Source organism: Chroicocephalus ridibundus, chromosome 21, assembly GCF_963924245.1.
Source record: "Chroicocephalus ridibundus chromosome 21, bChrRid1.1, whole genome shotgun sequence".
Classification (NCBI taxonomy): domain Eukaryota; kingdom Metazoa; phylum Chordata; class Aves; order Charadriiformes; family Laridae; genus Chroicocephalus; species Chroicocephalus ridibundus.
Genome location: NC_086304.1, coordinates 2,032,837 through 2,048,402, shown reverse-complemented (window position 1 = coordinate 2,048,402; position 15,566 = coordinate 2,032,837). Strand labels below are relative to the sequence as shown.

The following is a 15,566-nucleotide window of genomic DNA, read 5'->3' as shown; positions in this document are numbered from 1 at the left end:
ATCCCCGCATCCCGGAATCCCTGGGGCATCCCTTCCAGCTCCTCTTCCCCAGCCGAAACCTCCCAGCTCCAAAAAGCCCCTTTTTCTCCCCAGAAGCCCCCCATCCCGCCCCGTGCCCCCCGGACACCCCGGAGCAGGCGGTTCCCAGGGCGGGGGGGAGACACAAAGAGTTTTATTAACGACCGGTTTCGCAAGCGCGGGGTCTGTCCCCCCCCCGCCCCCAAGGCCGGGGACGAAGGAGCAGCCAAGCCATGGGGTGCCCCCCAACTCTCCCAAGAGATCCCAGCCCCCCCGCCCCCAGCTCCCGCAGTGGGGCTGGGGTAGGGGGGGGGCTCTCGGCTCTGCTCTCCCCCCCCGCCCCCCCCTGCCCCCGCGCAGCAAACCCGGGGAAAGGCCGAGGAGCTGGGGGGGGTGGCACAACGCCAAGCGGCACAGGTTGCGGGGGGGGTGTCCCCCAGCCCTACAACCCCCCCCAAACCCGAGGTGGGAAGTGGGGGGGGGGGGGGAGGAGGAGGGGGGGGTGCTGGCGTTTTCCACTCTAAAGAAGATTCCAACCCTCTCCCCATCAGCGCTCCGTTGGGTGGGGAAAGCCATGGCCCCCCGGGAAGTGGGAAGGTTGCGGATGGAGCAGCGGGGAGCAGAGGTTGGGGGGTGGGGGGGTGGGGGGGGGGTCCCCCCCCGGCTCAGCCCAGGATGTCCAGGTAGACGGGGGGGTTCTTGACGAGGCTCTGGAGGCGGCCGTGGATCTCCTTGATGGGCCGGCGCTGCTGGGGCTCCCGTTGCCAGCAGCTCTGCATGATGGCGTAGACCTCGGGGGGGCACGCGCGGGGCCTCTCCAGCTCCCGCCCCTGCGTGATGCACTCGATGGCCTACGGAGAATACGGAGACCGAGTTAAAAAAGAAAAAAAAAAAAACCAAAAAAAACACACCAAAAAACCCACCCCCCAAAACCCTCAGGGGGGTTGCCACCATCCTAAACCCACCCCATCCCCCCCCCGGACCCCCACCCCAAGGTGCCCACCTCGGTGTTGGAGAGCTGGTACCAGGGCTGCTTCCCGTAGGTGAAGATCTCCCAGAGCACCACGCCGAAGCTCCAGATGTCGCTCTCGGTGGTGAATTTACGGTAGAGGATGCTCTCGGGGGGCATCCAGCGGATGGGCAGCATGGTCCTGCCCCCCACCTGCCCGCGGAGGGGCCATCAGCGGGGCAGGGGTGGCCCCCTAATTCGTCCCCCTCCCAACCGCCCCCAACCCTGCCCGATAAACACTCCCCAGATCTAAGGGAGAATGTTCTTGCGCCGAGGGTGGGAGACACTGGCCCGGTTTGCCCCAGGGGGGGTGGGAGATGCCCCATCCCTGGGAATATCCAAGGTCAAGTTGAATTTGGCTTTGAGCGACCTGCTCCGGATGGAGATGATGCTGCTCATGGACAAGACGAGCTTTAAAAGTCCCTCCCAACCCAACCCATTCCATGATTCCATGTGGAAAAATGGATGGAGATGTCGCTGCTCATGGACAAGAGGAGCTTTAAGAGTCCCCCCCAACCCAATCCATTCCATGATTCCATGGTGAAAACTGGATAGAGATGTTGCTGCTCATGGACAAGACGAGCTTTAAAAGTCCCTCCCACCCCATTCCATGATTCCATGTGGAAATATGGATGGAGACGTCACTGCTCATGGACAAGATGAGCTTTAAAAGTCCCTCCCAACCCAACCCATTCCATGATGAAATATGGATGGAGATGTCGCTGCTCATGGACAAGAGGAGCTTTAAAGGTCCCTCCCAACCCAACCCATTCCATGATTCCGTGATGAAAAACAGATGGAGATGTCGCTGCTTATGGGACAAGAGGAGCTTTAAAAGTCCCTCCCAACCCAACCCATTCCATGATTCCATGTGGAAAACCGGATGGAGATGTCACTGTTCATGGACAAGAGGAGCTTTAAGAGTTCCTCCCAACCCAACCCATTCCATGATTCCATGTGGAAATATAGATGGAGATGTCACTGCTCATGGACAAGACAAGCTTTAAAGGTCCCTCCCAACCCAACCCATTCCATGATTCCATGTGGAAAACTGGATGGAGATGTCACTGCTCATGGATGAGAGGAGCTTTAAAGGTCCCTCCCAACCCATTCCATGATTCTGTGATGAAAACTGGATGGAGATGTCGCTGCTCATGGACACGACGAGCTCTAAAGGTCCCTCCCAACACAACCCATTCCATGATTCCGTGACGAAAACCGGATGGAGATGTCACTGTTCATGGACAAGAGGAGCTTTAAGAGTTCCTCCCAATCCAACCTATTCCATGATTCCATGTGGAAATATGGATGGAGATGTCGCTGCTCATGGGCAAGACAAGCTTTAAAGGTCCCTCCCAACCCAACCCAATCCACGATTCCATGGTGAAAACTGGATGGAGATGGATCGGGGAGGGAGGGAGGGAGGGAGTGGGGCTCACCCGGTAATAGTCGGTGCTGTAGATATCCCGGGACATGCCGAAATCCCCGATCTTCACCACCAAGTCGTGGCCCACCAGGCAGTTGCGGGTGGCCAGGTCGCGGTGGACGAAGTGGAGGGAGGCGAGGTAGACCATGCCCGAGGCGATCTGCGTGGCGATCTGCAGCAGGTGGCCCAGCCGCAGCGGCCCCCCCGCCTGCCCCGGCCCCTGCTCCAGCATCTTGGCGTCGGGGCCGTGGGACCTGGGGGGCAGAAGGCGCTCGGAGAGGCCGGGACACACACACACACACCGGGGGCGGGGGACGGGGCCGCTCACACGCGTGGAAGGAAGGCGGGCGGAGGGAGGGCGCGCTCGCACACGCCGGAGAGTGCACACGCGAGGGCGTGCGCGTCCGCGCGCGCGTGGCAGGGAAAGGCGTGCACGCGTGTGTGCGCGCGGGCGCAGGGGAGAGAGGTGCGCCCGCGGGCACGCGCGGCAGGGACGGGCGTGTGCGTGCGCGCAAGCACACGCGGGAAAACACGTGCACGTGCGTGTGCGCGCACACAGGGGGAAGGCACGCACACACGTGCTCGTATGTCAGGAAAGGCACGCATGCGTGCGCACGCGTGTGCGTGCACAAGGGAAAGGGATGCACGCGCGTGCGTGCGTGGCGCGGAAGAGCGTGCAGGCGTGTGCAAGCACTCGGGGCAAATATGTGCACACACGTGTACAAATGCCAAGGGAGGGGGGGCGCGTGTGTGTGTGTGCGTGTGCACGGGGGACAGAGGTGCGCACGCGTGCATGCGTGTCAGGGAAGTGTGCATGCACACAGGTAAATGCGTGCACACCTGTGGACACACACCAAGGAAGGGTGTGCACACGTGTGGCACGCACAGGGGAAGGCATGCACGTGCACGCACGCGTGCCAGGGAAGGTTGTGCACACGCGTGTGCGTGCCCACAGGGGGAAGGTGTGCACGTACATGTGCGTGCACAGGGAAGGGCGTGCAAATGTGTGTGCATGCACAAGGGAAAAGGCGTGCACGTATGTACATGCATGGAGGGGAAGGGCACACGTGTATGTGCACACAGAGGGGAAGGACGCACACGTATGTGCACACACAGGGAAGGACACACATATGTGCACACAGAGGGAAGGATGCACACGTATGTGCACACACAGGGAAGGACGCACACGTATGTGCACACAGAGGGGAAGGAAGCACACGTATGTGCACACACAGCGAAGGACGCACACGTATGTGCACACAGAGGGAAGGACACACATGTATGTACACACACAGGAAAGGACGCACACGTATGTGCACACACAGGGAAGGACACACACGTATGTGCACACAGAGGGAAGGACACACATGTATGTACACACGCAGGGAAGGACGCACACGTATGTACACGCACAGGGAAGGACACACACGTATGTGCACACAGAGGGAAGGACACACATATGTGCTTCCACAGGGAAGGACACACACGTATGTGCACACGCAGGGAAGGACACACGTATGCGCACACGCAGGGAAGGACACACACGTATGTACACGCATGGAGGGGAGGGGCACACGTGTATGTGCACAGAGAGCGGAAGGGCGCACACGTATGTGCATGCACAGGGAAGGACACACACGTATGTGCATGCACAGGGAAGGACACACACGTATGTGCACATGGAGGGGAAGGGCGCACACGTATGTGCACGCACAGGGAAGGACACACGTATGTGCACACAGAGGGAAGGACACACACGTATGTGCACGCACAGGGAAGGACGCACACATATGTGCGCACGTGCCCGGGCAGCCCGTCCTGCACACGCGTGTCGCGCCGGGGCCGTGCGCGCCGGCGTGTGAACGCGTGATGGGACGCGTGGCGTGATGGTGGCGGCGGCGGCGGCAGGGGGGGAGCTGGGGGCCAGCGCGGCCACGGCCGCCTCCAGCCCCTCTCCGTGGCCTTGCCGGGCGAGCGCGGCTGGGAGCCGGAGGCCGGGGCGGGGGGGGGGGATGATGATGACGGTGGGGGGGGGGGCTCTGCTCGGCAGAACCATTAATGCCAACTCCCATAACAATAATCATAAAAGCCACGTCTCAGAGCTCAGCGCGCGGCCACTAAAGGATGCCTCTGGCAGCTCCCCCCCGCCCCGAGTCCTGTGTCCGACCCGTTCCCCCCCCCCCCCCCCCCGCCCCGACACGCACACACACGCGCACACACTCCGTCTAGCAGCAATACCTGGGGGGGCAATCGAAAAGTCTCTGCTTATTCCAGCTGATGGCCAATCTCTCTCTATTTAAGCCTCTCAGACAGCTAATCTAATCAATATTGCAAGGAGGGCCGCATTAGCGGGGAGCGGGCTGGCTGCTGATGGAGCGGCAGATGGAAAGGGGGGGGGGGGGGGGGGGGCGTGTGGGGTGGAAAAATAGGACCCCCCACCCATGACCACCACCACCACCAGCCTGCCGGCCCCACCTGAGGAAGCGGTTGAGGTCGCCGTGCTTCATGTACTCGAAGAGCATGACGAGGGGCTCGCCCTCGGTGCAGACGCCGTAGAACTTGACGACGTGCTCGTGCTGCAGCACCGTCAGCAGCTCGGCCTCGCGGTGGAAATCCAAGCGGGCGCTTTCCGTCACCTCCTTCAGGGCCTGCACGGGGCGCGCGGCCTCAGTCCCACACCCCCCCCCACCCCCCACCCCCAAAACCACCGCTACGGACCCCCCCTTCCCCCTCCCATCGTCATCCCCCCCCCTAGCCCCGTCCTCACCTTCACGGCCACCAGCATCTTCTCCTGCTCCGGGACGAGGTTGTAGCACTCGGCCAAGAAAACCTTCCCGAAGGCGCCTTCGCCCAGCTCCCACTTCAGCACGATGTCCCGCCGCTGCACGTGGCGCACGCCTGCGGGGACAACCCCCCCCCACCCGCCCCACCATCACCACCACCATCACCACCACCCGTCAGCACATCCCCCCCCGGCCTCCCGTGGGTGCGGCGGGAGGACGCTCGGGGACCGCGATCGGGCGGGCGGGCATCGTTTCCCACCCGTCCCCCGTGTCCGTGTCGTCCCCCCCCCCACCACCGCTTACAGGCGTCGCAGAAATACTGGGGGTTCTCGATGAAGTTACTCTTCAGCCCCTCCAGTTTGCTCTCGGCCGAGGAGGGGGGGCTGCTGCCCAGGTTCATGAAGTGCAGGGACATGGCCAGGTCGTCCTCTTGGGCCAGCACCGCCGAGCCTTGCGGGGACAAGGCCAAGGCCACCTTGGGGAGGGGGGTCCTGCACCCCACCCCACCCCGCACCCCCCCCAGCCGGTACAACCAGTGCCAGGCTCTGCCGAGCAGCATCCCCCCCCCACCCTGCCCCGGCTGGCCCCCAGGGGCCCGGCAGCCCGATCAAAGCCATTTAGAGGCTGAATCCATTCCAGGAGTGAATTAGCAGCTGCTGCCCGCGCTGCCGGGGGGGAGCCGGCACCCCTCCACGGTCCCCATCCACCCCTGTCCCCTACCCACCCCACCATGGGTTCCCCTCCATCGTTCCCCCACCCACAGTCTCCATCCATCGGTCCCCCTCCATCATCCCCCTCCATCATTCCCATCCATGGTCCCCACCCATGGGTCCCCCTCCACCATTCCCATCCATGGTTCCCACCTACGGTCCCCACCCATCAGTCCCCCTCTGTCGTCCCCCTCCATGGTCCCCATCCATGGTCCCCCTCCATCATTTCCACCCACAGTCCCCATCCATCAGTCCCCCTCCATGGTCCCCACCCATGGGTCCCCCTCCATCATTCCCACCCATGGTCCCCACCCACAGTCCCGCTCCATCATTCCCATCCGTGGTTCCCACCCACAGTCCCCCTCCATGGGTTCCCCTCCGTGGGTCCCACCCACGGTCCCCCTCCATCATTCCCACCCATGGTCCCCATCCACGGTCCCTCTTCCATAATTCCCACCTACGGTCCCCATCCATCGGTCCCCCTCTGTTGTTCCCATCCATGGGTCCCACCCATGGTCCCCCTCCATCATTCCCATCCATGGGTCCCACCCACGGTCCCCACCCAGGGTTCCTCCTCCATGGGTCCCACCCACGGTCCCCCTCCATCATTCCCAGTCATTGTTCCCACCCATGGTCCCCACCCACAGTCACCTTCCATGGTTCCTACCCGTGGTCCCCTTCCATGGGTCCCCCTTCCATCATCCCCATCCATGGTTCCCACCCGCAGTCCCCACCCAGGGTCCCCCTGTGTCGTTCCCATCCGTGTGTCCCCCGCTACGGTCCCCATCCATCAGTCCCCCTCTGTTGTTCCCATCCGTGGTCCCCATCCACAGTCCCCTTCCATAGTTCCCACCTAAGGTCCCCACCCAGGGTCCCCCTCTGTCATTCCCATCCATGGTTCCCACCTGCAGTCCCCCTCCATGGGTCCCCCTCCATCAGTCCCACTCACGGTCCCCACCTATGGTCCCCCCATTCCATGGGTCCCCCTCCATCATTCCCATTCATGGTCCCTATCCATCAGTCCCCCTCTGTTGCTTCCATCCATGGTCCCCACCCATGGTCCCCATCCACAGTTGCCTTCTATGGTTCCCACCTGTGGTCCCCTTCCATGGGTCCCCCTCCATCATCCCCATCCATGGTTCCCATCCATGGTCCCCATCCATCAGTCCCCCCTCTGTTGTTCCCATCCATGGTTCCCACACATTGTCCCCATCCACAGTCCCGCTCCGTGGGTCCCACCCACGGTCCCCACCCAGGGTCCCCCTCTGTTGTTCCCATCCATGGTTTCCACCTATAGTCCCCATCCATTGGTCCCTCTCCGTCATTCCCACCCATGGTCCCCATCCATGGTCCCCATCCATGGTTCCCCCTTCCATGGGTCCCCCTCCATCATCCCCATCCATGGTTCCCACCCACGGTCCCCACCCACGGTCCCCCTCCATGGATCCCCCTCTGTTGTTCCCATCCATGGTTTCCACCCATGGTCCCCCCTTCCATGGGTCCCCCTCCATCATTCCCACCCACGGTCCCCATCCATGGTCCCCACCCAGGGTCCCCCTCCATCACTCCCACCCCTGGTCCCGTCCCCACAGCCGTGTCCCAACCCGGGTACCCGGCCCAGCCCCGGTCACCCTGACGGATGTGGGAACCGGGGTGTCCCCGTGCCGTGGCTGGAATCCCCCATGGCACTGGGCGAGGCGGGGGCCGGGGGGGGTGTGGGGGGGTGACGGGACACGCTCACACTCACGGTTGATGCCGAACTTGGTGCGACGCCCGCACTTGTTGAGCAGGATGAGCATGACGGAGAGGAAGAGGGACGCGAACACGGCCAGCGCCACGGCCACCGAGACCTGGTGACGGCGGGGACGGGGCGCAGGTTGGGCTCCTGCCAGGTCCCTTCTCCCAGTCCTCGGCGGTGGGGTGGGGGTGGGGGGGGGCGCTGAAGTGGCCACAAGCCCCTGGAGCTGCCACCGGGGAAACTGAGGCACCGGGGCTTCATCCCCATCACTTGGCCTCATCCCGCTTGGCGCTGGTTTGGCTGTCCCTTAAGGATTTGTCCTTTGTCCCACACTCCCTGGGGGTGTCCGTGTCCCCCCGTCCGTGTTGTCCGTCCCCCCCCTCCCCGGCCAAACCACGGAGCACCCCCTCACCCCAAACGCATGCTCGTCCGTCGTCTCCACGGGCCCCTCCAGCGAGCTGTTCCTGGTGCCTGGGGCAGGGAGGGGGGCGCGGGGTGAGCGTGAGGGGTGGCGGGGGGGGAGGTCCCCATCCCCTGGGGTGGTCCCAGCAAGGGCGGGGTGGGGCGGGGGGGGGCGGGTGGGGAGTGACCCTGCGGGGAACAGCGTGTGCCTGGTCACTCACCCAGCGGGGACAGAGACACTGGCGCAGCCCGAAGGGAGAGAGAAAGGAGAGACACGCGTTATTGCCCAGGCGAGAGTCATCGTGTGTGTCGTCCCCCCCCCCGGCCCCGGCACCACCCCTGGGGAAACTGAGGCACGCCGAGGGAAACTGAGGCACCCCTGGGGAGGCACACCAGGGGAAACTGAGGCACAGAAAGAGAGACTGAGGCACCCCTGGGGAAACTGAGGCACCCCGGGGAAACTGAGGCAAGCCTGAGGAGGCATGCAAGGGGAAACTGAGGCACCCCGGGGGAAACTGAGGCACGCCAGGGCTTGCTGGGAGCCAGCGGGCAGAGCCAGCCGCCGCCCATTTTTCACACCAACACCGGGAGAGCCGCGGGGCATCTCCTCCGCTGAACCCCAAAGTGGGGGCGCCCCCCCACCCCCAGGCAACCCCCGCCCCCCCCACCATAAACCCAACGTTTGCCGGCGCCTACCGGGAATGGGCTCCTCGGGGCTGAAGCTGAAAGGGTTTTCCATGAAACGGCCCCGGACGCTGCGGGCGGCGGAGCCCAGGGGGTTGCGGAGCAGGAGGGTGTAGACGCCGTTGTTGACGTGCGTGGGGCGGTTGAGCTGGAGGCAGCCGTGGAGGACGCTGGAGTTGTGCTCGTACTCCACGATGCGGGTGTGGATGTAGGGCCCCTCCGCCAAGGCCGAGCCGTTGAAGAGCCAGCGGATGCTGGGCGCCGGGTTGCCGTCCACCGAGAAAGGGATGCACCAGAAGTGCTGGGGGATGGCTTCGTGCAGGAGGAGGATGACTGGGGGGACTGGGTGGTGGTGGGGACAAGGCAGCCGGGTGGGTCCCCTCGCCTGGACACCCCCCCCCAGACACACACACACACGCCGTTCCCCCCCCGCTGCGGGTTGCTCACAGGTGACATTGAGCGTCACGCTGTCCTCCGCCGGCCCCGCCGCGTTCTCCGCCCGGCACGTCAGGTCTTTGCGGTTGAGGTTGGAGGAGACGTTGGTGATCTCCAAGAGGATCTCCCAGTCCGAGAGCTGCGGGGAGCGCTGGGTGACCCAACAGACCCCCCCACACACACACCCACACACACCCCCCCCACCGAGAGCTCCTGCATCCCCACCGGCGAGAGGATGCTGCGGCGGGATGCCGGGAAGGTCTTGCCTTGGTGACAAGGGGCAGCTCGGGTCCCACCTCGGGCAGCACCCACTCGCCGGTGGCCGGCGGCTCGGCGGCGATGTGGCAGGTGAGGTTGACACTGTCCCCTTGCCGCAGCACCGCCTCGGGGGGCTCGATGCGGACGGTCGGGGGCTCTGCCGGCGATTAAAAAAAAAAATAAATAAAAGAGGGGGTGAGCGAGGCCACGTCGCCCACCGCGTCCCCACCCTGTCCCCAAGGCGAGCGGCTGGGGAAGAAAGGTTGCGGGGGGACAAACCCGGCGGGGTCCCCTGCCACCTACCGCAGGCTCGGAGGGGTTGGCTGCCCAGGGGGACCAGCACGCTGCCCTCCCAGCAGCCCAGCGACTGGTTCCCCAGTTCGGCCCGGCTCCCGTTCTGCCAGAGCTGCAGCCAGCGCAGCCCGCAGGAGCAGTTGAAGGGATTTCCCACCAGGATGCTTGGGATGGGAAAAGAAAAAGAAAGGAAAAAAAAAAAGGGACAAAAGGGCCGTGGTGGCACCGGCTCCGGGTCTCCGCGGTCCCCGCTGGGGTCGGCCGAGGCTGGACACCAGTACGCCCAGTCCCGGCTGCGCTGGTGCGACGCCCGGCGCTGCTGGATTGCACCCGGTGCCGCCTCCCCCACGCCACCTCCCCGCGTCCCCAGCCCCGTCCCTGCCTCCGCGGCACCCCCGGGGGTGCATCCCGGGCGGGGGATGCTCCGCACCCACCTTTCCCCCCCCCACCCCCCCCCCCCCAAGCACTCACAGCTCCTGCAGGGGCAGATGCTGGAAGGTTTTCCAGGACAGGCTCCGCAGCGCGTTGGAGGAGAGATTCCTGCGGGGACAGACCCCCGTCAGACGCCCCCCTTCCCACCGCCGACCCCCCCCCAACCCCGTCACCCCACCCCCCCCCCCCCCCACGGGTTGTGGCCGGGACGTGGGACAGCGCTGAGGCCACCCATGTCCCAGCGCGACCAAGCAAAGCCACCTCTTGGCCAGGGGGGGGCCACCACCCTGCGGGCACCTCCCTGCCAGCGGGGACCCCCCCGCACCCCACGACAGGGTGTCGTGTGTCCCCCTCCGCTTTCCTGCCTCTCCCCCGCCCCCCCCCGCGACACTGGGGCAGCAGGGACCTCCCCCCCACCCCCGGCCGATGGTTTCCCACCCAGCGGCAGAGCCCCCCCCCCCGGCCCCCCCCCCCCCCCCCCCCCCCCGCGATGCGCCGCCGGGCAGAGGGACGGCATCGATCCTGCCGGGGCCACCCTGCGCCGGGGACCGGTGGCCGTGGGGATGGGGGGGGGGGGGCCGAGCCCCAAAATCGGGGTGGGGGGGGGGGTTGGGGGAGGGAATTGGGGGGGGGGGGGTGATACTCACACGTGGCTCAGCCTGGGGGTGTCCAGGAAGGCGTCGGGAGAGACGTGCTGCAGCCCCGAGCTGGAGATGGTGCTGGGGGGAGGAAGGGGGGGGGGTTGGGGGGGGGGTGGGAAAGGGATGAGCAACCCCCACTGGGGACCCCCCCAACTGGGGGATACTGGGAGCAGCCCTCCCGCAGTGGGATGGAGCTCCGGGGAGGCCCCATCCGCTGCGCCCCCCACTCCCCCCCCCCCCCCCCGCTTCATTTCCCTGTGCAGGGACACCCCACACACACCCCCCACACACCCCCCAGCCCCCCCCCGGCCTCCCCCCCCCCAGCCCCGGGGTGCTCACAGGCTCCTGAGGTCCCGCAGCATCCTGGTGTCAGCCCGGGTCAAGGTCGTCAGCGCCTGCTGGTTCTCGATGACGCTGGAAGGCAAACGAGGATGGGGGGGGGGGATTGGGGGGCAGCCCCAGGACCCCCCCCCCATTCCAGGGGCAAAACATGAGGCAAGGGGAGTGGGGGGGATGGGGGCGACGGCTCTCCCCCTCCCCAGGCTGTGCCTGCGCTACCCCGCGGCTGGGGACAGGGGTGGAGCCGAGCTGTGCCTCAGTTTCCCCTGGGCAGATTGCGGGGGGGGGGTGGGGGGGTGGGGTGGGGGGGGGTGAAATTGCTCGGTCTCACCCAGACACTGAGTTTGCCGGGTCTCGGCCCCACTCCCCCCTGGGTCCACACCTCTCCTTGCGCCCCCCCCGCCCCCCCCAGTGTCCTGCGATCTGTTGGGGGGCACACAGTGTGTGTGTTCCCCCCCCCCTTTTCTCAAGGCAGGGTGGCGGGGGGGGGGGGTGTATGTGTGTGAAAAAAAGCCCCTTTGGGAGTGTGTGGGGGGGAATTTCCCACCCGCCCCACCCCAGGGGCTGCTCCTGCGACCCCCAAATTGTCAGGGGTGAAACGGGGATTCAAGACCCACACCGAGGGGGTTTTGGTCCGGGGTGAGGGGTGGGGGGGGTGTCCCTTCCCGCCACCCCCACGGACGAGGCTGTGGGGATGGGAGGGCTGGGGGTCTCTTAGGGGACCGTCGTCCCTGCCACCCCCCACCCCCCCCCAACACACACCCCAGCGAACAAAGAGCTGGCGGCGCCCGCGGCGCAGCATCCCCTGGCAGGAGGGGAAACTGAGGCAGGGAGACAATGCCGCAGCCAGGCCCCGGCAATGCGGCACGGCCCGGGGGGGACCCAGAAGCTCGGGCACCCCAGTGTCACCCTGCCACCCCCCAGCACCCTCCTCACCCCCCCACGCATCCCGGAGCAGGGGGATGAGCGAGAACAGAGGACATTCCCCCCCTCCCCCCCCCCAGCAAATTCGGGGTCGTGTCCCCCCCGCCCCCCCCCGCAGCATCCCAACCCACAGGCGCCGGGGTGACAGCCCCACTGCCGGGGGGGGGACAAGGGGCTCGGTCCCTCCTTGCACCCCAACTCTGCCAGGGGACCCCATCGCTCCCGCTGGCACCACTGCGGGAGGGGGCGAAGAGCTGCTCCCAGCCCCACACTCGCTCCCTGGGGGGGGGCTGTGCAGCAGGGGCCCCCCCACGCCTCCCACCAAGCAGCCCCGCTCCCCACAGCGATCCCAGCCCCATAGAGGATCCAGCCCCACCGCCATGCTCCCGGCACTGCCCCAGCCCCATCTCCCCATCCCAAGCTCCGTCGTCTCCAGCCCCATCGCCCCCATCGCCCCCATCATCATCCCCAGCCCCATTGCTCCATCCCCCGGTTCCACCGTGCCCAGCCCCACCACCTTCAGCCCCATTGCCCCCCACCCCATCGCCCCATGCCTCAGTCCCGTCATCACCAACTCCATCAGCCCCAGCCCCTCCGCCTGGTCCCCGACCTTCATCGCGCTCAGCTCCATCACCCCGTCACCCCCAGCCCCATCATGGCATCCCTCAGCCCCATCTCCACCATCCCCACCACCCCCAGACCCCCTGCCCGGTCCCCCAGCCCCACCACCCTCAGCCCCATCATCCCCAGCCCCGAGCTTCATCGCGCTCAGCCCCATCATCGCCAGCTCCATCGTTCACAGACCCTCCACCCGGTCCCCGAGCTCCATTGCCCCCTTCTCCATCACCCTGTCCCTCAGCCCCATCGCCCCCAGCCCCATCACTGCATCCCTCAGCCCCATCGCCCCCAGCCCCATCATCCCCTTCTCCATCACCGCATCCCTCAGCCCCATCATCCCCTTCTCCATCACCCCCTTCTCCGTCACCCTGTCCCTCAGCCCCATCACCCCCAGCCCCATCATTGCATCTGCGAGCCCCGTCACCCCCCGGCCCCATCACCCTGTCCCTCAGCCCCGTCACCCCCCGGCCCCATCACCCTGTCCCTCAGCCCCATCGCCCCCTTCCCCATCACCCCCAACCCCATCACCCTGTCCCTCAGCCCCATCGCCCCCTTCTCCATCACCCCCAACCCCATCACCACATCCCTCAGCGCCATCGCCCCCTTCTCCATCAACCCCAGCCCCATCGCCCCCTTCTCCATCAACCCCAGCCCCATCCCCGCATCCCTCAGCCCCATCGCCCCCTTCCCCATCGCCCCCTCCCTGAGCCCCGTCACCCCCAGCCTCGTCACTCCCTTCTCCATCAGCCCCGTCACCCCCTTCTCTGTCACCGCATGCCTCAGCCCCCTCACCCCCAGCCCTGTCACCCTGTCCCTCAGCCCCGTCACCCCCAGCCCCGTCACCCCCTTCTCCATCACCCTCTCCCCCTTCTCCATCAACCCCAGCCCCATCCCCGCATCCCTCAGCCCCATCGCCCCCTTCTCCATCAACCCCAGCCCCATCACTGCATCCCTCAGCCCCATCGCCCCCTTCTCCATCACCCTCTCCCTCAGCCCCGTCACCCCCAGCCCCACTCACACGTCGGTGAAGCCGCCGGTTCCCAGCAGCGGGGCCAGGCTGCCCAGGGTACCGGGCTCCCGGCAGAGCAGCGTCCCGGCGCGGGGGCAGCGGCAGGGCCGGGGGCAGGAGCGGGCAGCGGCGGGGGCGGGCAGGGGCAGGGGCGGCAGCAGCAGCAGCAGCGCGGCCAGGCAGAGCCAGGCGGGCAGCGGCGGCATCGCGGGACCGGAGCCGCCCTCCCTCGCACTTGCCCGGCAGCCCGAGCACGGGGCCGTGCGGGGCTTAAAAGCATCGCAGGGACCGGCCTCCCGGGAGGGGCCGGCGGCTCCCCCCGCCCCGGCACCGCCCCGGCCCCGGAGACCCCCCCCCCCCCGCCACACACACACCCCCCACCGCTCCCCGGCCGGGGATGGAGGGGCAGGGCCGGCCCCCCCCGCCCGTGACTCACCGGTACTCGGGAAGCCCCCGATGGGAGGGGGGGGGAGATGGGGGGGCTCGGCCGAAACCCTGCGCGGAGCCCCCTCCGCCCCACGGAGAGTGTCCCGCCGCGCACGGGCACCGAGCAGCGCGCCTGCCTGCGCCCTGCCTGCTCCCTGCCTAAACCCTGCCTGCTCCCTGCCTAAACCCTGCCTGCTCCCTGCCTAAACCCTGCCTGCATCCTGCCTGCGCCCAGCCTGCGCCCTGCCTAAACCCTGCCTGTGCCCTGCCTGCTCCCTGCCTAAACCCTGCCTGCGCCCTGCCTGCTCCCTGCCTAAACCCTGCCTGCGCCCTGCCTAAACCCTGCCTAAACCCTGCCTGCGCCCTGCCTGCGCCCTGCCTAAACCCTGCCTGTGCCCTGCCTGCACCCTGCCTAAACTCTGCCTGCATCCTGCCTGCGCCCAGCCTGCGCCCTGCCTAAACCCTGCCTGTGCCCTGCCTGCTCCCTGCCTAAACCCTGCCTGCGCCCTGCCTGCGCCCTGCCTGCGCCCTGCCTAAACCCTGCCTGTGCCCTGCCTGTGCCCTGCCTGTGCCCTGCCTAAACCCTGCCTGCGCCCTGCCTGCACCCTGCCTGCACCCTGATTGCACCCTGCCTAAATCCTGCCTGCGCCCTGCCTGCTCCCTGCCTAAATCCTGCCTGCGCCCTACCTGCACCCTGCCTGCTCCCTGCCTAAATCCTGCCTGCGCCCTGCCTGTGCCCTGCCTGCTCCCTGCCTAAATACTGCCTGCTCCCTGCCTGCACCCTGCCTAGACCCCTGCACCCTGCCAGCTCCCTGCCTGCACCCCACACGGCGGCACACACGTGTACAGGCGTGTACACACACATACCCGCCCCTCCGGGACCCAGGACAGGGGATGTCACACCAGCACCCCCCCGGGCCACCAAGAGCCCCCCCCAACCTGTCACACCCCCCCCCCGCCCGGGGCTGTGCGTGCCCCCAGAATCTCAAAGCCTGGCGGAGGAGCTGCCCCGGCTCCCACAGCACCCCGTTATGTCGGGGTGCAGAACGGCTGGCGGCAGGGTGGGGGGGGACATTGGGTGGCACAATGGCCCCGTCCCCGGCTGTCACCCCCCAGCCAGGACCCTCCTCCTCCTCCCGGGGGAGGCAGGGCACGGCTGGTGCGCACCCACCGCCCTCTCCCCCCCCCACCTTAGGTCCCCATCCCCACCCGGCTGCTGCCTGTCTCCCACAGCGCCTCGGGGGCGGCTCATCCGTGTGCTGAGTTTAGCCCGTTCTCAGCCTGCCTTCCTCCCTCGTGGCCCAGCCCCAGGCCCAGCAACCCTCAGTGGCACCCGTGGGGCCACGGTCCCCCCTGGGGTGACCCCTCCTTGTGGGACCCCACTGTCGTCCCTCCCCCCACGGCAGAGCGGGCTGGTGGC

At 66.9% G+C, this 15,566-nt stretch overlaps 1 protein-coding gene across 1 annotated transcript; it reads right to left on the bottom strand.

Annotated features, from left to right (window-relative positions):
* Positions 1 to 683: 683 nt before the first annotated feature.
* NTRK1 (neurotrophic receptor tyrosine kinase 1) lies at positions 684 to 13,926 on the bottom strand. Its single transcript, XM_063357353.1, has 17 exons — positions 13,730 to 13,926; positions 11,170 to 11,244; positions 10,837 to 10,908; positions 10,229 to 10,297; positions 9,767 to 9,921; positions 9,472 to 9,620; positions 9,218 to 9,344; positions 8,783 to 9,112; positions 8,308 to 8,325; positions 8,097 to 8,155; positions 7,694 to 7,796; positions 5,540 to 5,686; positions 5,221 to 5,351; positions 4,929 to 5,101; positions 2,467 to 2,707; positions 1,022 to 1,180; positions 684 to 869 (listed from the first exon to the last, which is right to left on the bottom strand). Exons 1-17 carry the CDS (start codon positions 13,924 to 13,926, stop codon positions 684 to 686), a joined length of 2,391 nt encoding a protein of 796 aa, XP_063213423.1.
* Positions 13,927 to 15,566: the final 1,640 nt, after the last annotated feature.